We start from the raw sequence: 25473 nt of genomic DNA on the forward strand, positions 1-25473 counted from the left end.
AAATCAGCGCCCGGGACACATTCTCATTCAGCCGATTGAAGTTCAGCTACACAATGTTACACGCTGAACTGAAAAAATATAGCAACTGCTCACGTGTGCCTTCTTTAAACGTTTGTGTGCACCCATTCACGGCTTCGCCAAATTGAAAACGAACCACTAACGCAAATTTCCAAAAAAAAAAGCGTCTTTAGACGCATCTTCAGAAATGACCTTCTTTTTGTTGTTTTCTTCAAATGACAGCATGCCAAAAAGAATAACTTCACAGGGAGTTTAGTGCCATTACTATCTTTAAACCAAGTATGCTTTTATATAATAATTTCATCAGTTAGATTCTGAATAGCTGCAAATGATATTCTCTACCTCTAAAGTGCCTGGACAGTAAAAGGTTCTACTCACAGCATTTCTGTCATCAATATCCACCAGTGTGAGGTCAGCTTTCTTCTTAATCAGGTACTTCATCTGTTCTACCATGTACTTGGTCATTGGGCTGGCAGCAGTCAGCATGACTAGAGTAGCTCCACTGTCATTCCTGAAGTTGAGACTGACCCCTGGCTGTTCCAGTAAGAGATCAGCACAGCCGGTGTGTCCCTTCATCAAGGCCACACCTAAAGGCGGGGTCTGGACAAAAACAATGCTGGTAATTCAATGCCGATAAAGTTTCGCCTAACCTTCCCAAATCCTCTTTGCAAAACGGAGGATTTTGCAGGATTGAGGCTATATGGTAAAAACGTGCAGCTCATTTTGGAGGATGGATGCAATGTGTCAAGATCTTGAGCCGGACTTTGTGTTGTTTATGCTCAGCTGTGCATAAATTTAGGCCTAGATTATATTTGAAATCCTCCACATGTCTCCCGAATGTCACTGGCTATGCCTAAACACATTGGCAGTGATTGCTGGACAATTTTTGCAGGATTTAGGCAGTGGTCACCCCTCCAAGGACCACATTCAACAAATAACAAAACAATTTGGAGGATTGAGGCTGTATGCAATTTTTATATGGAGGCAGTTAGAGGATTTTGCAGGATTGAGGTTGCATCCCAGCAAAAATGCCTAGGGAGTTAGGATTACAAGTTGTACTGATATTTTTATCAATAATGCTAAGAAATGTAATTTCACACATTTTGTTGTATCTCTCACTTGAGGATAACTTAAGTTTGTCAAGAGAAAGGAGAGACAATGAACTTTCTTACTTTTCTATCTAACATTGTTCCATGTATACACCAAACTTTAGCTAGAGTTGGGAAATAGGCAGGAATACAACACACGAAAACAAACAACTAATGTCCACAAAAGCAGATCAGACCAAGGGCGTGGTTTGGACTAGTTGGTCATAGATATTATGGAGCTTGCATGCCCCGTCATCTTTATTGAGAGTGTTCTGTATGGATCAGATGTAGGGGGAGAACACTCTCAATAAAGACGACGGGGCATACGAGCTCCATAACATCTATGACCAACTAGTCCAAGCCACGCCCACAACGCCCTCTATGACGACCAAGAAAGGGTAAGAAAAGGCAGTTGAGAATTGGACATGGTTGCCAGTCTGACGAAGCTCCTAGTTTAGGAGTGAAACGTAACTACTAAAAATCATGAGTAACATCTTCACGTTTTTGGATTGGAAAAAAACAAATCTCTTGACTCTTACAGCTTCACTACCTTACAAAAAAAAAGCATGTTTACGTCAAGGGATCTAAACTCCAACTCACCTTCCAGTCATTGAGGATGTTGGGGTCGCCGCCAGCTTTGAGCAGTAGTTTGAGGCAATGCCACCAGCCGTAGGCAGCAGCATAGTGAACGGGAGTGTTTCCTGACGAGTCCTTGTCATTAGGGTCAGCTCCTTTCCTTAGGAGTAGAGTAGCTACTGGATAGTGGCCGTTCATGCAGGCGAGCATCAGGGCGGTACGCTTGATCTTATCTGCCAAGTACAAAAATGAAGATGATCCAACAATTTACACAGTTCACTTAAAACTATAAAAAGGTTCCTTAAGGGTTCCTTTTATGTTGCCGTGCAGGTAATAATGCAATTTGTCTGAATCAAGGTTAATATTTACTAAAAGTAATAAGGGCTAAACTTGAAATCTTAAAAAGAACCTCTAGGTGCGATTTTCATTCACTTTAATAATTTTGTGGGCCATCTCAAGGGTATTTCAGGGCCTGTTGAAATTTTATGCTTGTTTCCTTAAAGGGAAGATACATTTGCAAACCTCACAAAACGAAATGATCAAATTATCACAAAATACCATACTGGATTGTTAGGGAATGAAAGTTTAAAGCATCCTGTAAAATCGTGGCTCCTGGTGTGCTGTCATTTTCAGGAAAAACAGGATTAAATTCCAATGCTGGTCGGTGGACCAGTGTTGGAGAAAATTGGCTTTTTTCAAAAACTGCTCCTAATCTGTCATAATTAGTTATTCCGCGTTTTCTTTGCAGTTGATTACACACCTGTGAAGGGGTACAAGCCTGCTAGACTGATTCTCTGAACTTACAATTCCCCAAAGTCTATAAATTGCTCCGTTTCATACTGAAGAGTTTTGGAGGGTGTAAAAGAGTAGGGTCAAGGAGGGAACGAGAGACAGCAATTTGAATAAAATACCCTTTTTGGCAATGATGGCCTTGACGTCGATCAGAGCTTTGGCGACTTGGAAGTGGCCAGACTGGGCAGCAACCATGAGCGGGGTGAGCCTATTGGTTGAGGCCGACGTCACGGCCTCGATGTCAGCACCGTGCTTGATCAAGCTCTTCACGCACTCCTTCAATGAATGCAAAAACAAAACAGAACGTTAATGATGCTTGGGCTCTACCACAGTCCTCTAGAAATGATTCCAAAATCACAATAAAAAAATGTGATTTCTTTCAAATAGCAACAGATAAAAACATTGAATCCCAACATTCACCCTCCTATGCAAACATACATTCTGTGCCAAGTAGTCCTTTCAGTCAAAATCAATCAAGTGACTGTTTTCAACAGTTAAGAGCGCCCAGCCTACATAAGGCGAGGCGTCATAAATAAATTAACCGTTCGAACGCGTGCGCACGCTAGGAACGGGGCCTTTTGTTACATCTACCTCCCGTTCGCACGCGTGCTCACGGCATCCCGTTCCGAACGCGTTCTTATACAACAAAAGGCCAGTCACGGTCTGTGCACACACGAAGAGCTCATCGGCACTAAAAGTATCCGACAAACTTTCTCGTCGCTACAGGCTAGCCCGTACAGTACAGGGGGGACGTATAAAAATACGGGCACCTTGAACGGGGAAAGCAGTCCTTTGCAAACTTTACTATCAGTATGTAAAAACCTTGAATATTCGATTTATAATTCGCTGATCGTGTGTACAAGGCCAGTTTATAACATCAGTCATCAAACTTCTTACAATGTTTAAACTTGTTTTTGTGAACATTATATGCAGTACCGTACCTGCTAGTTTACATTTCCGTGCTTGTACCCAAAAAAAGAAGAAGAATACTCGCACTTCGTTTTACATAAAATAAGTGTCAAACGTCTCAATTATTTTTTGGGTTGGAAACGATCTAGTGTAGTATGTCTGGTTTTCTCAATTTTTATTTTAAAACGACTTTATCTTCTTCGTCTGTTTTCATTTCTGAACTGCAAACGCGTTTTTCAGTAGATTCAGTGGTAAAATTTAACGAATTACGCCCAGGTTTCTGGCTTTTAAATTGCCCAGGAATATCTTAAAAGGTCAGGCATGGTTGTCTCTTGTTGAAGTCTCAGTAATTCCTGCCACCAACTGATCATCGTCGTGCAAGGTGCGAGGTTCATGCGCTGCACCGTCCTCCCGCGTGCGAACGGGCCCCCTGCTGTACGTCGTGTAACCCGTCTCATGCCTCTTGCATTTACATGCTATGTAGTATGCAATGCTAGCCCGGGGGCTGACTGTTTATAAAACGTGGGAATTGCGTGCTCAGGGGGAAGTCCCAAGTCGTGCAAAACGGCTGTTTCATGTATCATTTTCTTGAAATGTTTCGCTGCGTGGCCTTTGTACGTCAAAAAAATTTAAAATAATATCAAACAAAACTGAAATCTAATACTAATAAGTAATAGACCCTCACAATTATTTAACTGCACTGTGTATAGGCCTACATATACATTCCAAACCAAAACGGATTTTTTTTCTGTACAAGTATATACACATAGTTGTTCTTCGCATCTTTGTTGTGCTGCTCCCGTTCTCGCACGCAAAGGAACGGTTGATTAACATAACAATACCCCCTCAGTGAAGCTTGCCCAAGCACGATCTACGGAACGCGTTCTAAAAGCCGTTCGGCACGGGAAGGAACGGGGGCCGTTCAGAACGGGAAGGAACGCGTGCGCACGCGTGCGAACGGTTAATTTATTTATGACGCCTCGCCTAAAGAAAGATTGACTGGCCGTGACTGTTTATGTAACTCGATACAGCTTTGCTTTGGCGGTGGGTAATTGATAAAGCCAGCTGTGCCCACAACTTGCCTGCTTTGTCTATTCATGGTCTGTTAACCGAGTTTGACCAGTCACAGTGTTTGCTTGACATAAGATCTGACTGCTGGTTACTAGCTCGTGTTAAAAGTATAGCAGGGGACTTGGGTGGAAATTTTGACTGTCTGTGACTGTTTTAACAGCAGGAGGGTTAAAGTTTTGGAATGTGCTGAAACCTCCAAAATCCAGTGCTGTGCAAGTATATAGCCAGATCCAATTCTTCTTTAACCCTAACTGCTAAGGGCCTTTCTGCTAGGATCAATCATCAATCCTGCAAAATCCTCCGACTTCCATCTATGACCTCCTGCAACACAGTCTAGAATTGCTAGGGTCCTACATTTATTTTGTAAGGACAGCTGTACGTACCACATGTCCAGCTTTGGTTGCGTAATGGATAGCATATTCTGCAGTGGCCGACTTCCTCTTCACCCCACACAGTTCATCAGTGTTGCCTGCAAGTTGAAATGCTGCATGCTATAGAATTTTGGTTGTTCTTTTTGGTAGCTCTTTACCAGCTTGTTTTTAAGTATCATTATTTTTTATATATTTTCTATTTTTTTTTAAACTTATGATGCCTATTGTTTGAGAGTAACTTGTAATGAAATTACAAGTACATTTTCACATTGGGATTTGCCACTCACCAATGTTAATTCGGACGATTCGCAATGCAGTGCGCCACCAAGAGTTTGCCGTGGAGAGTCCATTTTTCAAGTTTATGGTCGACAAAACATGGCCCATTTGAACGAGTGTCAGTAAACAACTTGAGCTAATTTGTTATAGGTTGGGGCATAGCGTTCTGCCGCCTTACAAAAAACACCATATACTTGAATCATATACACTTACGAAACTACTGACCGGAAAAACTAACAATTTCAAATGTCCCGTGCTGCAAATTTGTCGACCATTTCCCACAATGCACTGGGAAAAGTGAACTCTCCGTGGCAAACTCTTGGTGGCGCACTGCATTTTTTGTGAAACGCCTGAATTGTATAGACACTGTATACTGTGTGATATCAAAGAGCTTGCAAGAAATAAAAAAAAAGGTCAGTGATTGTGGTACGCACTACTAAATCAGATTCAAACCAGCCCCCGACCCATCTATCGTATCACCCTCCAAAACCACTATTAAGATTGGAGTGCTCACGTTTGTAACGACTTGAAAGTTTAATGAAAATGTTGCATCTGTTTCAGCACAATGAAGTTGAATCTTCAGTCAAAAAGGACTCGTGAGTCTTAGGCACTTACCAGACTCGATCTTCTTGAGTAGAACTTCGATGTTTTGTTGGCGTCCATACAGAGCTGCTACCATGAGTGGAGTCATAGCTTTATTGTCTGTCTCATCAGGGTTCATCCCTCTAAGAACAACAAAAATCCACACAATATTAGCAGAAGAACCTAAAACATATTTCATTCTTATTGATATTTTGAGAAAGACTTCCTAAAAATTAAAAGATACAAATTTAAAAAAGCAACTTAAAAGAAAGAAAAACATTACAAAAACCCACAAAATGAAGAAATTTTCTGTTTTTAAGGTGAAAGAAAAACCACGAGCAACATCAAATTGAAGACCACGTCCACTTGTCAGGCAAGGTGAGATTCGAACCCAGGACACTGAGGCTGAAAACTGCTGTCTCACCTACTCAGGAGTAGTTCAAGGGGTCCGCTCCCCTCACAAGCTGCAGCGTAGTGGATAGGCTTGCGTCCTTTGCTGTCAGTGATGGCATACTCTGGGCAGACTAAGAGCAGCTTGGCAAGGATCTTAGGGTTAGGGTTGATGGCTGCACAGTGCAATGGGGTGACCTGAACAAAGAAGGGGAACAACATGGTTCTTGTCAACCCTAGCTTCCAATGCGTACAGCTGTAGAAGGCAAGCTGTACAAAAAGTAGACACCGCAAAAAGAGAAAGTCTACACCCATGGGAGAGGTTGTAATTTTGAATCTGATCTTCTTATGAAGACGTCGTTTATGTAGACCTTTGGGGATTTTGTTAGCTACATTTTGATACTCCGTTTGCTACCAAAGACTGTAAATCGTCCAAGATTGACACTGGTTTGCAAAAAAATTATGCAGTTTGAAAAGTTTCAAATTTAAAGATCATGTGAGAAGAAACTGCGAAGAGTAACCACACATGTCCATAATTGGCCCCTATCGACTGCACAGTACCCGAACAAAGCGCAGGTAGTTCAATTCGTGTGCTCCCTTGCAGTCAAGCACTGTGTGATCGGTATTCCCTGAAGTTCATTTCGGGCAGTGTGACATTGTCACACAGCAATTTCCACCTGTGTACTCTTTAAATTTGCAACTTTTCAAACTGCAGCATTTTTCATAAACCGTTGCCAATGTTGGACGATTTACAGTCTTTAGTAGCAAAAGGGGTATCAAAATGTAGCTAAGAACATTTCCCAAAGGTCTATATAAAATGACGTTATAAGACGATCAGATTGAGAACTTTGACCCCTCCAATGAGTGTGGACTTTCTTTTTTTGTGGTGTTTACATACATGCAGGGCTGCGTAACTACTACTTTTGCTTCAGTCAAATTTGATTATCAGACAACTTATGTACCTTTTCAGTTATCCCTCATGGTTTATTTGATGATTTTTGTATTTTCAAATGACGCAAAATTACTTCACTACAAAATGCACTATCCTCACAAAATAGATGCAATCAGCCTGCTTTAATTTGAATGAAAGCAAAACAGCCAGCGGGCCTTACCCTGTCATTATCGTAGGGCTTCTTCTTGACAGAGACTGCTCTGAATGGTGACAGGTCCTCCGGCTTATCTAAGAGAAGCACCTGTCAGCGCAAAACCAATCAATTAGAAGAAACAAAGAAAATAAGGTGCCTAACCTGAATATTGTTTATAATGGTTACGTCATGTACTATTAAAATTCACTGCAACCATATACCTGATGCTCATGCCAAGACACAACGGGTTATTTTGTGCACACTCAGAAAGAAATAGGTCGTGCGTACTTCGTACTTATCACACGCACGCGGTCTGTCCTTCCCACTAAGGCTTTCAAAAGTGGTTGTACCATCTACTGTTTGTGCACAGAGTCGACACCGACGATACACTTTCTTTGAAATGTTGGTGTATATCAATGGACTTAAATAAACCATATAAAAATGCATGATTATGAAACAGAAAACACATTGATAAAAATTTGAATTGTAGAATATCTGGAGTTAGAACTGACCTGTTCGTGGAGTTTGTTGCAGTTGAGCCCCCCAGACTGGTTGAACTTCTCAATCAGGCAACCGGCTAGCTTACGATGGCCTGCTGTGATTGCTTTGACGATGTTCGTTTGTACATGAGACTAGGTATCCAAATGACAAAACAAAAGCAGGAAATATATTACAAGCAGGTTTTGTAAAAAAAAAAAAAAACACACACATACCGTTCATCTCTGATGAATCCATAACACCACCCAGTGTTGGGATGGTTTGAGGCAGTACAGGGGTACAGGGACGCATCACGCAGGGCAGTTTGGGGAGGTACAAGATCTCATGGGTTTAATCCCAAAGGTGTCCTAAAAAGGTGGCCTCCCATAAACCTTACTCAAGACCCATTACATGTACCTCTCAAGAAAAAAAACAGGGGGCAGTTGAAAACATTTGTGTTGCAGTGGCCAGATGAGGTGGGGTAAAGGCTGCTCCTTTACATGTGTCTGCCTGTGCCTTGCCAGCAACAATGTATTGATACTGCAGGATACATTATGTAGACATGTTTGGCTAAAGTAACGTGAATTACACTTGTTGGAATGTAATATCTTCGCTTCACCCATGCGTCATATTCCTAGGTACTTAAATCTGATACACTCATCACTTGACCCTTTGGTGCGTTTGATTGTTTGGATTAGATGCACAGATTGTAATGGTTTTTGCGGCGCTTGCTAGCGACCGCCATGTGCATTAACCCTCCGCAGAGTGACCTGGTTCCATTTTGCGATCAGGTGACCAAATTTTTTGAATAAAAAAAAAATTGAGGGCCAATGACGGTCACCTTCCATCTAATCCTCATTCAACCCATGCCAAATCAGCTGGTTCAATGAACTTTGCAGCCAGGGCTTCACCCAAGCCGTGTCAACAAACTTTCGACCAGGCCTCCTGCCAAGTCTCATTGAAACATATACAAACACCTGTAACTTGACACAGCCATCTCCCTTCATAGCCCCAAACCACAGCCGCCAGTCAATTATCTTTTAAGTGCCCTGTCTGGCAAATGCCTGGACACTGTCTGGCACGTGGCTTTTTGTTGTTTTGACATGAATAGGGTCTTGCATAGTGCGGGGAAGTACCTGTGGCCCAAACATTTTTTGTAAACGCTGCGCAGTGTTAAAGGAATTAACAAGACTTTAGCCTGAAGGTTTCTGGGTATCATTTGGACACCTTGTCGGCTCTTCTGATATGAACCCCTCATTTTGTTATCTTTTTATTTTTATTTTATTACACCTCTCCACTGGTTGATATAAAAAAATATTACAAGATATACAGAAAAAAAGAAGAGTTTATGCCAGAATACGTATGGATTAAGCCAGTGAGTGGCAAGATGGAACAGGTGACTAGCACCTCTACAGAGCCATCCTACCACAGGAAAACCAGATCCTATAAATTAATTTTTGTTATCTTTTCTATTAAAAAAAAAGAAAAAAAAAAGAGGGGGCAGGCCGTATGATAGGTAGAACAAAAAGCCAAAAGGAAGAATTTAACAAAGGGGGTGGGGGCAGTAAGCGATACTAGAACTGAAAAGAGTTAATTTCAAGTGGAAGACTGGCAAGAAAAAAACACAAAAAATAGGGTTAATTAGCGATTTCGAAGCCACCCTCCCCTGCTGCCTAGGGGGCACATAAGATTTCTGAATACCGACTTGTTTGGTCTATTGTCCCTATTGTAATACTCTGTGTAGATGTACCTAGTACCCCAAACCATGTGTGTGTACACACAAACAGCTTTTTCGCTTCATATAATAACACTGATGAAGCTCACAATTTCAACAACTTGGACACCCTGTTTTACAATTCAAGGCAAAGGCTGACTTAGGTACGTCCACAAACCTTTCCATGAGAGTCTGCAAGCATGATCATGTTGATGGTTTTTTCGGAGACGCCTGAAGAAAGTGCTTCTTCCAGGTAGGTTCGGTCGCGTACGTTTCTGGACAAATCCTAAAGCCAACAAGAACAATTCACAATGAGGCAGAGTACTAAGGCAGCAATTGTAAGGCCAAACATGATGTGAAGTAAATGTCCACAAAAAAAGTTCGGCAGTGGGACACGATTTTGCTGTTTATAACATGCTCCAGCAAAATCAGACCAAACTGGGTGGGGGGGGGGTGTTCAGATGCGTCATTGGAAACTTTGCAATATGTAGTTCACTTCAACACTTTCCTCTACAATGCCATTTGGGTTATTGTAATTGGACATTCCAACATGAAGTTACGCCTTTTCATAGTTGAAAGATTTGATATAACAATGGCCGTTCACACCCAGGAAAGGCTTCTACACTATAGCCTTTTTTTTCAGAAGTGAAAGATTTCAATTACTGTTTCACGTCATATTATCAACCAAAAAGGACTGTAAAGTTGAAGGCGGAAAAAAAAGGGGAAAAAACACTTTCACTCCTCATTTCTATTGGTTTATTTATCAGTTACAGCCTACGCCTTGTTCTATCTGATTTCACATGTACAAGTCAGATTTGTCCCTTGCTTTTACTTTACAGTATGTCAAGATACTCCTTTTCCTTAGCCTTAACCCCCTGTGAGTTTCATTTAATTCAGTCACACATCACTGCACCATGGTCAATTAATCAAAACATTTTTGGGCACTGTAACTAAGTTCCTTGCCTTAATCAATTTCAGTCCTGTGTTATGTAAGCTGTGTAAAATCCTGCTTGTTGTGAAAAAAAGGCTGATGTGGTTGGGGATTGGAATAATTAACCCTTGAGCATTAACCTGAGGTCTTGCTATGATGACTGATAGCCAGGCAAATGATTCTAATCCCCAACCGCAGCCCGTTTATAAACATCCTGGCAAAAACCATGTGCAGTGGACGCGCGCTCGCGTTTGCATTGTTTGCTCAGAGCAAAAAGAAACGCTCATTCACTGATTGTGCGTTTCGGTTTTGGGGGTATCAGCTTTGAAAATGAACCAGACTAGAATAGGAAACGCAATATATGCAAACAGCCGTACAAAAGCCATACAGAATTTTGATATTGCCATAGGTTTGTGCACAAACATGGATGCGCCCAGCAGGCATCACTTTGTACATGAGGCACCTCTCTAGTAGTTTAATTTATATAACCGACATACAGATACTCGTCATTTGTTTGGTGGAACTCACATCACGTGTCATTCGTTATTACTGCCATTCACGCCGGGGCTCAAAAGTACTATCTGCCCATGGGGAATGGGAAATACTATTTAACAGTTAGGATCAGTCTTGTTCCATGATTTGTGTGCAAATGCATGCTGGTGTGCGCATTCAGCGTTGCACGTAGCGCGTACTGTTCCAAAGAGCCAGCACTTCAGCGTTGGGTTCAAACATTTTCATGAAGTGGTGGTTTGGAAGAGAGAAATACATTTTTTGACCAATTTTGTATTGAAATAAAAGTTCAAATATATCAAATGACAAGGATCTATATGTCAGTTATATAAAACAAATATTGAGTGGCTTTAAATTGTGAAATGGGAGGAATATTATCACTCGGTAAAATCTGGACTTTTCCAGTTCACTTGGCTTCGCCTCATGAAATGGAAAAGTCCAGATTTTACCTTGCGATAATATCCTTCCCATTCCACGCTTCCCATTCCACGCATGCAGTCAAGTTAGCTTGCAGACACTAATTCTAGACTGTTCTATCAAGCTTACCTTAGTGAAGGCATTGTTGCCTTCTCTGCTCCCTCGTCCCACATTGATTTCCCTCACAGCATGTCCAAGACTCTTGAAATTGTACCTGGAAACCCGAACAATAATCCAGAACTAATGAAGCGATTACTCAATCCCCGGAATTTTATAAAGAATCAAGCAAATCGTACGGAACACATCATCAGAAAAAAAAGGCTCCCTCACAATGAATGATTTCTAAAATGTATGATTATGTATTAGATCAGTGTTAAAACCAAAGTGTCTATGGTATAAGTTTGCATGAATCTTTAAATCGTCTGGGAGTATCATAGAGAAATGTTAGCTTTGTTCCATGTTTAACCCTCACCCTACCAAATCCATCAAAATCCATCCCCCATTTGGGGGATATTGGTAGATAAGCCATGTGTACCAAGTCCATCAAAATCCACCAGCACCAGTGGTGGATTGCAACGGATTTGGTCCTGAAGCATTTTGTAAAGCAGAGTGAGTGATGGAATTTTTAAAACTAAATAGGGAGTTAGGGTTAAAGCTTTTCTTTTGAAAAAATACATACTGCATCAAGTATGATTTGAAGCACTATGTATGGTGGAATTTTATACAAGAATTGTGCTGAGATACTTAACTCAGCCTTTTGGATAGATTTCAGACTTTCTTTACCTTCAAGACTTTACCTTCTTTCCCTCAAGACTTTACCTTTCTTGGAAGCAAAACAAACACAATTTAAAATGAAAATGCAAGGAAAACATGGAACGAATTTGAATAGCTTTGCTCTGCAAAAATACCTTCCAGTTTGTTGGTGCTGCATGATGACTTCGGGCAGTCGAGCTCTCTCTTTGGTGCTGTCAATCTCCGGGATAAGGAGCTTCAAGGCTGCCTGGTTGTCTACCCTGACAGCGTAGTGCAGGGCACTCAGCGGGACGCTGGCACTCCGCTGAACCAGGACCGAGGCTATGTCTTTGTTGTCAACCAGTTTCTTGAGGAGGCTCATGTCGTTGGTCAGCACGGCGCGGATGCTGCGCTTGCACTGGACAAACTTGGACACCTCGGGAATCTCAGACTCGTTCCTGGGTTTGACAAGCACATGTAGGGGGAACAAAAGCAGAACAATGGTCAAGACATCATTTATAAGGGATGTAATTTCACCAAGCTGTTTGTGAAAAGTTGTTACCTTAATGCAGAAAATATTTGATCAGTAAAAGCCAGTCGCCACACTTTTCAAGAAAAAAGTGAAAAACTATTTTGTTAAATATTACTCATTATTTCCAAAGAACAGCGAATTGACTGATCGTTTGCAATCACCTACATTTCTTGATTTCTTCTAAATGACAGCAAACCAGAGGGAATAATTTCAAGGAGTGTTTAGTGCCAGTATGATCTTTAACCCTAAACTTCCCAGCTCCGTCAAAATCCATCCCCCATTTGGGGAGATTTCGGTAGGCAAGCCATGAGTACCGAGTCCGTCAAAATCCACCTACAGCAGTGGTGGATTTGCGGTGGGTCTGTGGTGGATTTGGTCCCGAGGCATTATGTGAAGCAGGGTCAGTGATAGATTTTGGCAGACTTGGTTCTGTTTTTAATAAAACTCAGTAGGGAGTTTAGGGTTAATCCAAATAATTAATTGATAGGTTACTTTTGGGATATGCCTTTAATATCAAGTGACATTGTATATTTTGTTTGTAATTGATTTTTTTTTTATTTCTGAATGTTTGTATCATGTATTCAAATCATGGTTGTTCAAAACACCAAACCTGTATGCTCAAGTGAATCACAATAAAAACAGGTGAGTGCAAAGACCCTGCAGGGATTTGAAAGAGATAATGCATTATTCAGAGGGACATGTAAAATTAAAAACAGGCCTCGTTACTTTGGTAAGGCAGTAGCCAGCATGGGTCAAAGGGTACACAGAATGGCAAGTTTTTTAACAACTTCGGAATACTGCAGACTGAAGAACAGATTTCTCACTCTTCATTGAAGCTCGCCCTTAAAATGACTCACTTGACTTCAAACATCGGGTCCTTGGCCATCACCTCAATGTTGGTGTTGGGAGTCAGTTTGTCGTTGGGATGCAGCTTCACTTTAGGCTTTTTCTCTTTTTTGGGTTTCTCCTTCTTCACTTTCTTCTTCTTGGCCTTGGCTTTGGTGGCCTTCTTGTCCTTGCTGGCCAGTGGCTTGCGTCCTGACTTGGCAGTTTTGGCAGTGGTTTTGCCCTTGGTGCTCTTCGCCTTTGCAGTGATTTTCTTGGCCACTGAAAGAACAGATGGTGAATAAAATACAACTCACCGATCGACTCCCACTGCCTGAAAAGTTGGCCTGTCATATTTAACAGTGATACCCTTATTATAAGATGGAATGTGATACCATTCTCTTGTACAAAATTTACACGGCGAGAAACCTCGCCCTCAATAATCCCCTATGGTGCATGAAACCGATTCACATTATTGTTCATTTGAAGTTAAACAAAAAAAACTTTCTGGTGGATTTGGAAGGATCTGAAAGGGTATGGACAATTAATGACCAGAGTTGTAGTCACGCTATCTCAAGTCAATCACAAGTCATTATAAGCCACCAAAAGTCATCACAAGTCATCACAGGTCATCTCACGTCAATCAAAAGTTATTCTCAAGTCAATAACAAGTCATCACAGGTCCATCGCAAGTCATCTCAAGTCAATCTCAAGTCAATCAAAAGTCAATCACAAGTCATGACAAGTCAATCACAAGTAATCATAAGCCATCACAAGTCATCTGACTGAAAAATGTCGCTCAGTCTCAAGTAAAATCAAAGCTACAGCCAAATGATATACATTTAATTGTCGCTGTTAACATGCTTTTGCTCAACTTGTGATTTGACTTTTATTAGTGTGCTGCAAATAAAAAGTAAAGAAAAATTGACTGACTGACCTTTCTTGGTTGCCGTTTTGGTCGTGACTGTGGCCTTGGGCCTGCCTCGTCCTTTCTGCTTGCCGGCCGGTTTAGGGCTGGCTGATTTCGTTTTAGGCTTGGCTTTGGGCTTTTTTGCGGGTGATTTCTTGACCTTTGGATTAGTCCTGGTTTGGGTTGAGGTGGATGGTTTATCTGCGTCATCTTGGTCTTCATCTGTGTCTTCATCGTCCTCATCCTCCTCATCCTCATAATCATCATCGTCATCGTCGTCTTCTTTCACTTCCTTCATCTCACGGAATCGAGGACCTACAGGAAAATATTAAATTGAATACTGTCAGAACAAGGCCCTGTAATGGTATAACATGTTGCTTCCCTGATACAATTTTATCTCATAACCGATTTTTAATATAAAATCTTGTGGACGATTAGTACATCAGGCAAATTAATATTTTTTTCACCACCTAAGTAGTGTTTCCCGGTTGCATTTTTCATCAACCTTTCATGGATCAAAAAAGACTGACTCACAGAAAAACACAGATTACAATAAGTCAATCTGAAGCAGAAATCCCAGCAACACAAGTTTAGCATGTTTGAGGCTATTAACTTTAGAGATGAACAACCCACTGACCCTTGTCATTGTCCAGCATTCCATTCTCCTTCTTGATAGCCAATCCCAGGATCTGATCTACTCGGGCAATCTCACTGCGCGGCAGGGACAGTAGCCCACCGGCCTGCCTGTTCATGACCACATCGGTCAGAACGCTATCAATGTCGATGGTGTCACGGTACGACATCTCATAGGTCCCCGGCGACGTGCGCAGCTCCAGCCAAAGAATCTTAAACATCTTGGTGGTTTGGTAGACATTCTGGGCAGTCTTGCAGACGAAGAATTTCCCTGGGGGATAACAAGGGGATGATTTTAGAAAATGCTGTCCATGGGAATAAAAACTTATTGTGAGTCGTTCTGGCAAATAAAGACGGAACTGGGCACAGGCCGTAGTGAAGAAAAAGGCAACCAAAAAAAAAAAACAACTGGGGTGAATTTTTTTCAATTTTCAGATTTATTGATATTTGTAATCATTGATATGTCTACTACACATCGTTTAATGAATTAGTATAAATATTGTAGAATAAATCTTTCATTTTCATGATTACCAAACTTGAAACTCAGTATTTTACTTTTTTCCACGTCAATAAATGCGACCTTTAGACAACCATAACGTGTCAACGGAATGTCTCACAACGTCTCACAAATCACCTAAGCTTTTGTTTTTTTTCCTCAATGAAGTAACTGATACTCTTCGGGATGTCATGAACATGTGGGGTGCTGTGGTCCAATGGTTACGGTGTTGGACTCGTGTGCGGTGGTACACGGGTTCGAATCCTAACCGTGGGAACATGGTGCCTGCGCTCCTGAGCAAGGCGCTTTACCATTATTGCTTCGTCCTTCGGATGGGACGTGAAGCCATAGGTCCCGTGTGTTGTGTAATGCATGTTAAAGAACCCAGTAATACTTATCGCTAAGAGAAGGGGTTTGCCCCGGTGTTTCTGGTAGTGGCTGCTTAATGTGCCGCAGCACCTTGTAAACCATTATAAAGGTGCTACATAATGGTTCTCATATTTCTCATGTACTTCATTTACCTGTCTCTAATAATAGACATAATTTCCAGCGCCTTGAGTACCTAATTGTTGGTAGATACGTGCGCTATATAAGACTTCGGTATTATTATTATTAACACCAAATGTACCCTGTCCTTTAACCAACCCTACACTTCTCACAGTGCATGTGACCAAGTTTGACCAAGCTAATGGCAGACACCCCTATAGCAACTGTTAAGTCACATGACCAAAATTGTGTAATCTTATTGGTCAGTGCGCACTGTTTGATTGACAGGCCAGATCGGTCCATTGAAATTTGGGATCTTTAACCACTTAGCGCCGGGATTATTTTTGCCGAAAATTTTGATTTTCGCAAAAGGCACAATTTTCTAACCAATTTCTGATATACAGAATACAAATACTGATTCGCAAGAGTAGCTTTAACAATAAATGTATGATATTTCTAGCCGAAACCTCATATTTTTTTTACTCCTGGGTGTGCACTGGAGCGTAAATTGCACAACAATAGGCCATGCACAACGGCCGATTCATGATCAACACATGGTCCGCCCCCACAGACTTCACGGACTTTGTGTGTGTGTCTTGACGTCTTAACCCGTCAGCTGTGCCTGTGTATAAAAATAGCCAGGCGTGATGCGAACTGGTAAACAGGGTAACTTAAAGCCACATTTTCATTTCAAAGATACAATTGTTTTCCGTTACTCTTCCTTAGGGCTCTGAGCTCTGAGTATGTTCTTTGCTGTGCTTACTGCTACCAGTCTCTGTGAAATAGACGAAAGCTTTCTTAGCAGAAACGTCTGCGCTTAACAGCACCATGAAATTGGCCACTGAACTGACTCTATGAGAAGTGCTTGCACTTGCTTACCATTGTCTGTTCTAACAGCCAAGAAAGTGTTCTTATTAAAGACCACCTCCTTGTCTGAGACAGGCGTCCTTGTAGCTTGTTTGCTGATGGCGTCCACCACATCTGACTGGTAGTACTCTGCTGGCATGCGCTTGCGCTTGATCTGTGGGCTGCGAGGACTTGGGGCACTTACTGCCCGCCTCTTTCCCTAGAACCAAAAAAGATGAGAAAGATTTCAAACTTTAATTTCAGAAAAGTAGTTTACATTTGCCAAGTAATCTTGTCGAGGATTTTCTCACCAGGTCTTGTAAGCACTGAGGATACAGCCATTGTTTTACATTATAACATTGATGAATGACTAAAAATAACATTGAAATCAAGATCAACTGTTTCAGATAGATAACAGATAAGAGTTCAATTGAAATGTTGAGTTTGTTTGTCGCATAGCCACTGATTTAAATCTGTATTGATTGACCCTAACTCCTTCAGTGATATACTAGGAACCTTCCTCACCCTTGCAAAATCCAACACATATGATAACTCTGATTATGGTGGTATGCATGACCTCATGTACATTTTGTAAAGCATAATCACTTTACTAGTGCAGTACTCACTCTAACAGATTCCAACAAAACATGTAGTTGGATTCTGAAGGGTTGGGGTTGTTAGGGTTAATGTTAGGGTTGACTGGCTCAATGTCTATGTACGTGCATAGAGTGAATCACAACAAAATGGAGTACTGACCTTGGAGGTTGACGGCCCATTGGTGAGGTCTGCACCCTCATCAGCCATTCTTGCTTTTCTGGATGGCTGGGTAGAAGAAAAAAAAGGAAAGAAAAGAAATAAATGCAATCAATCTCTTACATTCAGGTGCGACTCAAACCGCCAATGATATCCTGTTAGTCAATGCAGACATCTTAGCACTCGATTGTTAAGTGACTCAATTGTCAAGTCAATCTGGACTGGTTTTTTTTTTATTTTAAAGGGAATATACAACATTTGCAAACATCGAAAAATAAAACTACCAAGTTTTTACGAAATACCTTACTAGGATGTTGGTAAATGACAGTTTAAAGCATCCTGTATAATTATGGCACTTGGTTAGCCCCACTAGTGTGGCCGTCGGTATGCTGTGCTGAACCTAAGGCCACACACCGTGGTCCGCGCACTACTGAGGACGTTTTCATAAAATTTGCAGGGAATTTCTTACATATGGTTGTATTCTACGATGCCCCATCTATCACTTCTGGGATGCTTAGGTGTAATGATGTTCAATTTTCCGAGATATTCTTGAATCTTTCCGGAGCCCATATGCACTCGTGAAACGTCCGGTGATGGCAGCCATTTTGAATGTGACAAGAGATGACCTCAAGCTGTGACGTCGAGTTTATGCAAATTGCTTGTCGAGCGAGGGCGCGAGTTGCAAATGCGACGTCTGTTTCCTGTATCGTCTGGGGGCCACGTGCACTGATCTCTATTCAGGATCTACGGCACAGGAAACAGCCGTCGCATTTGCAACTCGCGCCCTCGCTCGACAAGCAATTTGCATAAACGCGACGTCACAGCTTGAGGTCATCTCTTGTCACATTCAAAATGGCTGCCATCACCGGACGTTTCACGAGTGCATATGGGCTTCGGAAAGATTCAAAAATATCTCGGAAAATTGAACATCATTACACCTAAGCATCCCAGTGATAGATGGGACATCGTGATAGATGGGACATCGTAGAATACAACCATATGTAAGAAATTCCCTGCAAATTTTATGAAAACGTCCTCAGTAGTGCGCGGAGCACGGTGTGTGGCCTTAGGTTCAGCGCAGCATACCGACGGCCACACTAGTGGGGCCAGCACCTGGTATGAAGTCATTTTCAAGAAAATGTTTTTTTTGTATACATTTCCAACAGTGGTCGGTTATGCCCAGGCAAGGTTTGGGTGAGTTCCAGTTGAAATTAGTGTCTTACGGGGACAAAATTGCACAACTTCCTCCAGCCCTAAATGACAACCCAATGATAAAATTTAGGGCTGGGTAACTTCAGCTACATAGGCCTATGTGTAAAATGGTTGGTGTCGGTATAAGACGTAATAACCATAACAGAACATGCAGAACGCAATCACGGTAGACACACGACGACTCACGAGCAGGTCCTCGCCTCACGAGCATTGGGTGTGGACTGAATAAACACCGACTTTGCCTCGCGTATTACACTATTTAGTTGATCGCTAGTTTTAACACATTTTCATTATTTTGCTGTTACGAAAGAAATATATGAAAGTATTCGGAAAACAATTCGTTTGTGTGTAAATAACGCGGCCTTACCTCTCTACCATGTGTCTACACCTGCAGCACACAAGCAAATGCACATTGAACAATTTTCGGATACGTTTTCATGTATACACAATTTACCATTGAAGCATTAAATTTTCAATTCCAGATTATTGTCTCTTATAATTCAGTGCTCAAAAGAGGAAAAAATTTAAAATTTGAGAGTAAACTACTTTTGGTGGGTAGCCACATTTTTTTAAATTAAGTGAAGATAGGTATTTAATTATTATCACAGTATCGAGGGTATAGAAAGCACCGATCTTCATTTCAATGTGTTTTTTTAATTTGAATATTTTAGGAACTGAATTTTGAAGTATTCGCTGCGGCCTAAACCATGTCATGAAATTTAAAAAACAATGGATCAACACAAAAGGAAATAGTGTTAACTTTGCAAGTAAGCCTAAATTAAGGTTGGCATATTCCGGAAGGTCTGCGCTCGTGAGTTTGTTTTAAATACTTCAATTCAATAGCAATCATGTTCCCACTAAAACCGATCCGAAAAATGCCTTGACCCAATTCCAGGTCAGCGCAGCCGACGCGACGCGCGACGCTTATTTGTTTTGCAAGGCGCCGTGTGCTAAAGGGCGTATGAAAAAGAAGAATACACATCATAGACCATGCATAGAATAGGTTAAAGGTTACTTTTGTCCTGAAGTTGCCCCAATCTAGTAATCTCATGTCAATACTATTGCTAGCCGTGTATGGATGGGTCAGAAAATCCACATAATGTCTTATATTTAGGATAACATTTTGAGAAAAATAAAAACCTTTGTTTACATTCATTGACCCGCCCCCGGCGCAGCGATTAGTGTGACGTGGTGCATGATCATGGTACGGCTGGCACTGCATGTCGGTACATGCACATGTATACAAAATGCGTGTATTGTAATTGACAATAGGCCAAGATATCACAGGCATGATACCCGTGACTATTCATTCGCGCTATAGGCTACATGGAAACCCTGCGGAAACCGTTTTACTATAAGTTGTGTGAATATTGATATTCTAACGATCATGCATTTAACTATTATCATTTCGTGACAATTAACGCGTTTAGAGACAAAGGGTGTGATCCAATTATCAGCATCAGCATTATTGTTGTGTAGCATTATTGTTGTGTAATTGAACAAGGGCGTCAATCGCTTCTCAAAAGGGGCGGGGGATATCTTGATGAGAACTAATGCCAGCGCGAAGCGCTAGTCCGGGGGTCCGGGGCCCATAAATAAGGGCCCCGAAATATTTTGGATTACGTACGCTCTGTAGGTGTGTGGTGCGATCTGAAGCAATTTGCCACTTTAACCAATTTGTTTGAGCATGGAGCAAGGAAAACGTTTTCCTTGCTCCATGGTTTGAGCAAAAGATCGTCATTTAAACATCATTTTCGAGATTGGAGTTATTGAATCAAGCAGCTATTCTGAGCTTTAGAATCATAACATGTACAGTTTTTATTCGGGGACGCAAAAAGTTGGGGTGGGAGGGGGACAAGCAATATGATACCCCCCCCCCCCCCCACACACACACAAACTTCACACGCATCCCTATGAGAATTGTTTTGCTGAAAGCCGTAGACAGAACTTTAAAACGGTGTTTGTGTTCAAAATTCTGAAACTTGAAAAGTACATGAGTGATTTGAATGATTCTTGTACTAAAAGAAAGCTTAATGACTGGGCTTTGATATCCTATATTTTGAAAGTACTACTGGCAAAAATTGGTCCTGCCATTTGGGATGCATATGTTTTTTACTCACTGCCTGTAGAAAACGGGAATGGGACGTGTATAAATCGACCTATATACGCATTTCTGTATCTGGTGAGCATATTGCAACTGTTGCCCATAATTATTTTACGTTCGTATAATTGAATTGACGTTTGCCTTTAAAATAATAATAGAAGATGCCTTTATAAATATCGGCAACTAAAAGCCAAAACTGCAGAAGTACTTCGCATCTGATGATGTGATGGAACATGTAAGCATACTGATCCAGATGAGGGTGGTCCGGGATGGGCGGTGGCTAACCCCACCCACCCCCAATGTTAATTAGACCAATAATAATTAGCCTAACTATAATGGCAAAAATCCCTAATTTTCTAAAGCTCCCTGCAAAAAAAACGTCGTCACTGATGTGTGATTCTTTGATTCATTGCTACAGGATTTGGTCTAGTCTCAATACGTTGAGTGCAACGTCTCATATTCAAACACGGCCTAGGATTGGACAGGACCCTATACCCCCCCTTAGGAAAGTCCTGCATCCCGGCCCCCACTGACGGCTTTAAATGGCACCCGTGCCACGCGGGCCGCCGACGCACCGCACCAGAGGCGAAACAAGGGTGCGTATTTACGGGCAGCGGAGGTTAAGGTTTGAACAGGTTCAAGGTTGAAAATACTATACAGTATTCATGTAGTATGCATGTACATGTACATGTACATTATCATGTACTCAGCCGACTGTTCTATAGCGGAATCAATACGTACCTGCTTGCGGGTAAGTGACGAGGAATCATGTTTTCCGCGTGATGAGCCAGTTTTTGAGCCAGTAGTTGACGATCTCAAGCGGCTGGACATGACTGTTGAACACACCAGGCGATCGCCAGGAGTATATCAACAAAACAAAGAGTTGTTCAAATTGTCTTCAATGCCTTGCTAATGCTGGCTGGATTGAATGACTGGAACAAAATAGACCGTCCATGTAAATGTTGTACATACACGTACCTCTATTACGGAAGAGCTCTATTGCATGCAGTTCTTGCACGAGCTGTACATGTACATGTATATCCAGCTCTGCATAGTTATTATCATTTTCAGTTATACATGCAGGGGGCGTTAACTCATTGCTGATGCATCTGCGCAAGTCATCGTGACCTTTAGATTGTGTGATCGAATGACTCGTATTTTATGGTTAATCATTGTTGTACTTTCGTTATAGTGGGAGGCAATATTTAAAGTAAATGTTAAACTAGCTTTCATAAAATAAGAGGTTTTTTAATATACCGAATTAAATTGAAGGATCCTCACTGAAAGCGAAATAAAAGATCAAAATGTGCCCGTTTTCAAAACAAAAATTAATATGCATCTTATTTATGCAATTCCAAGCTAAAATTTTAGCTAAAATTTTAGCTAAAATTTGCAACACTCATAAACACTTCCAAATATTGACTGACAATTTCTGAACACTCAGGTTTCTCTTTACAAAAGCTGATCCAGAATCGGCCTCCTGAATAGTCAATTGGTGTACACTGAAAAATTGCCTGGGTTAATTTTACCAAAGAATGGGTGAAAACTGGAACTACCCAAACGTGGGTTGTTCTATAACCAATTGTTTGGGTTAGAATTTCTGCTCAATTCAACCAAAACTTGTAGTCAATCAAGACCAAATTTAATTTGGTCTTAATTTAATTTGGTCTTGTATGACTACAACTTTTGGTTGAATTTAACATAAGATCTTCAAAGACCGACAAAGATCTGTTGTCACAGACGTCATCATGTGATATGCTGCACTGTTCAGGAAGGGAATAAATTAAATTAAAATGAAACAGGTCGTGTTTTGATGGGCTTCCGTAGTTGTTTACGTTAAGAAAACACACTTTTACATGATATAGTATTGTTTCACCTGAAAGTTATGTAAAGTTGACTAAATTGTCTTTTACCTAAAAATTTGTAAATATATTTACACATACATCAAGTAAACTTTTACACAACCAACAACCTTTTTACACAATTGCAAGCGAGTTCGTATAGTACATATAAAACATGGTCACTTGACAGTGAAACATTGATTTCATTATCCAACATGGAAATTAATTAAATGGCGGTGAATGGGACAAATCAAGCTGAAAAAGTGACCTTAATTGGCAATTTTGTGTAAAAGTTGGCATCATACATTAAAGTTGCAATTCTACAAACGCTTTTTCAGTCCGTTTCGAATCAGCTGCGTAAAAAAGGCCTATTGTTTATAACGGCCAAAGTACGCAACCAACACCAAATAGACTGGAAACGCGCTACATGAGTCGTTTTCACTTCATCCCTCTTACACGCAACTTTTTTTTTCATCTTTTTTATATTATATTACAGTGAAAATTAATTACCGTACAACTCCAACCCCACCATTTCTTAACGTATTTTCAACACCGCATATGAAAAATCGATGACGGGGCACTGCGGTAGGGGGCTGATGAATTAGATGTTTTTTATTGACCTGCTGGTTGCGAGGTAGCAACAGCAGTTTCGTATCTGACCTCATTAAAGAACAAGAGATGGGTATCGACTTTGATAATGAGGGAAATGGAGCAAAATCACCAGGAGAGTAGAGCTTCGATCACAATGCGAGCGCACATCAGAATACTGACGATCGCTGTTACTCGAAAGTTGGTGCCGGCTGATTCGGGCATCATTATGACTCTAGATGTTTGAGATACACGCAGGCGGATTTAGACTCTTGGTCCGTGTAGTTTACTCGGAGATAGTATAGCAATTGCTCAGCACTAGGACGGCGTTTTATAGTTTTCGATATTCGCCAACTGTGTGAAACTAACGAAGTCACCTGACATCAAATATCAACGACGAGTGTTTTCATGTTTAGCAAGCTCAACCCATTCCTCTGACAGATTTTCTTCAACGAAAAACTACAGACAGTTTCTGCTTTTCGAGAACACAAACGTTTCCACGGAAATCGCGAGTCAGGAAATCAGGTGGAAATCTTCAAGTTTAGAAATCAAAAGCTCAAAGGTTTTTGTCCGCTGAAAACAAAAAAATCCCCTATTTGCATGGACCGTACGGATGAGCTAGTGCTTGATAGGCCTAACAGATCTTTGAGGCCAAGCAGAAAGCTCCATAACTTTCTCTCTTAATTTTTCTGATACAATTTGAGCGAACATTTTCTTCATGTGCGTGCTAAGATTTGCTTGAATCTCAATCATGTACTCGTCGGCTACAAGAGCAACTCGATTGCCGCTGTTTGCAGTTTCGAACTTTATTTATTTTGTGCACTTGTCGGGTTGTTATGCCTTAGGAAATCATTGCCCATCGATCACCCCTGTTTCTATTGAGTTTTACGGGGGAACAAATCAAGCCCTGAACTCATCTTCGTATGGGCAGTCCACTGTACCTAACGCTGTCATTTGCGGGCGAGACTGCCATGCTGACCCAAACTGCAAGTCGTTCAGTTATCACAGGTGTAGCCGTGTATGCGAATTGCATAGAGGCACGCGGCGCGATACTAACTTGGTTGAGACAACAGGCAGCGTTTACTTTGACTCTCGTCAAGACACTCCCAACCTATCGGTCGAGTATCTCGACGATAGGTACTGCAGTTGCAAGGAGCTACTGAAGGCTGGCTACAACACGAGCGGTGTCTACACAATCTATCCGGCTGCGTACTCCGGCGATGGTCTGCGTGTTCACTGCGACATGGACACGGCTGGTGGCGGCTGGGTTACCATTCAGCGTCGGCAGGATGGCAGTGTGAACTTCTTCCGCAACTGGACCGAGTACCGGGCCGGCTTCGGCAACCTAACGGGTGAGTTCTGGCTGGGCAATGCGGCTCTACAAGGTCTGACCACGTTTGGGGGACCGTGGGTGATAAGGTTCGATTTCGAAGACTGGTACGGTAACACGGCTTGGGCAGAATATTCGGGGTTCCAGTTACTGGGCGGGGCCTATACTCTTAGTTATGATGTTTACAACAAGAATAGTACAGCCGGTAACTCACTGTGGCAAATTGAGAACCGGCCATTTCAAACTGAGGATAACCATAATTCATTCTTTGATGTCCCCTCAGTATGTCAGGGCGGCTGGTGGTATGACTTTATTCCGTGTGGGAAAGTCAATCTAAACGGTGTTTACTATTCCAAAAATGATCAGTCATTTGACAGTACTGACGCAATTAAATGAAAAGATTGGAAGGGTGTAACCTACTGGTCAAACAATGGGCTGAAATATTGTGCTATGAAAATCTCGGAAATATAAGAAGATACGTATTAAATCTGGTGTGTTTTAACCGGGCGGTCATGTATTCGTGAATTCGTGGTCTGCGGGTAATTCTGCAGGTTGTGGGTTCGAGTCCAGTCTGGGGTTATGGTGAGTGTGCCCTTGGGCGGGGCACTTTAATTGTCACTCATTGCTTCTATATACACAAGGGCAGATCCAGAACACAATTTTTTGGGGGGCCAAAAAAAAATTTGGTCCCCCAAAAAAGTGGGTCAACAAAATTACGGCGTGGGGTTCGGGGCCCGCTTAAGGGCCCCGAAATTTTTTTGGATTCTAGATGCTCTGTGGTGCGATCTGAGGCAATTTCTGACCACTTTTACCAATGTTTTTGTGAGGAAAAGATGGTGGTGTACTCATTGCCTGCCTTTATTGCGATGTCACATAAAAAAAAAAAATGGTTTCGTCACGGGGGGGGGGGGGGGGGGGCATGGCCCCCTTTGGCCCCCCCCCCTGGATCCGCCCTTGTATATACACACCAAGTCCATG

At 41.6% G+C, this 25473-nt stretch overlaps 2 protein-coding genes across 3 annotated transcripts in view; one reads left to right on the forward strand and one right to left on the reverse strand.

Annotated features, from left to right (window-relative positions):
• LOC119742986 (poly [ADP-ribose] polymerase tankyrase-like) overlaps positions 1–19067 on the reverse strand; it is a 72595-nt gene extending 53528 nt beyond the window's left edge. The window contains exons 1-17 of one of the 2 annotated variants that reach the window (XM_038219282.1): positions 19000–19067; positions 17424–17489; positions 16701–16887; positions 14844–15110; positions 14234–14521; positions 13329–13578; positions 12116–12397; positions 11337–11421; positions 9528–9635; positions 7671–7790; positions 7186–7266; positions 6108–6271; positions 5717–5826; positions 4838–4923; positions 2594–2750; positions 1707–1915; positions 397–618 (exon numbers count right to left, since the gene is read on the reverse strand). In XM_038219282.1, coding sequence (XP_038075210.1) covers positions 397–618; positions 1707–1915; positions 2594–2750; positions 4838–4923; positions 5717–5826; positions 6108–6271; positions 7186–7266; positions 7671–7790; positions 9528–9635; positions 11337–11421; positions 12116–12397; positions 13329–13578; positions 14234–14521; positions 14844–15110; positions 16701–16887; positions 17424–17471 — 2664 coding nt within the window. In that variant the 5' untranslated portion in view covers positions 17472–17489; positions 19000–19067. The other variant, XM_038219283.1, reaches the window with a different exon arrangement.
• Positions 19068–23255: 4188 nt separating this feature from the next.
• LOC119743256 (ficolin-3-like) lies at positions 23256–24891 on the forward strand. The gene is made up of 2 exons (XM_038219659.1): positions 23256–23259; positions 24011–24891. The coding sequence occupies exons 1-2, from the start codon at positions 23256–23258 to the stop codon at positions 24889–24891; spliced, it is 885 nt and encodes a 294-aa protein (XP_038075587.1).
• The last annotated feature ends 582 nt before the right edge of the window (positions 24892–25473 follow it).

Source organism: Patiria miniata, unplaced genomic scaffold (assembly GCF_015706575.1).
Source record: "Patiria miniata isolate m_02_andy unplaced genomic scaffold, ASM1570657v1 HiC_scaffold_6, whole genome shotgun sequence".
Classification (NCBI taxonomy): domain Eukaryota; kingdom Metazoa; phylum Echinodermata; class Asteroidea; order Valvatida; family Asterinidae; genus Patiria; species Patiria miniata.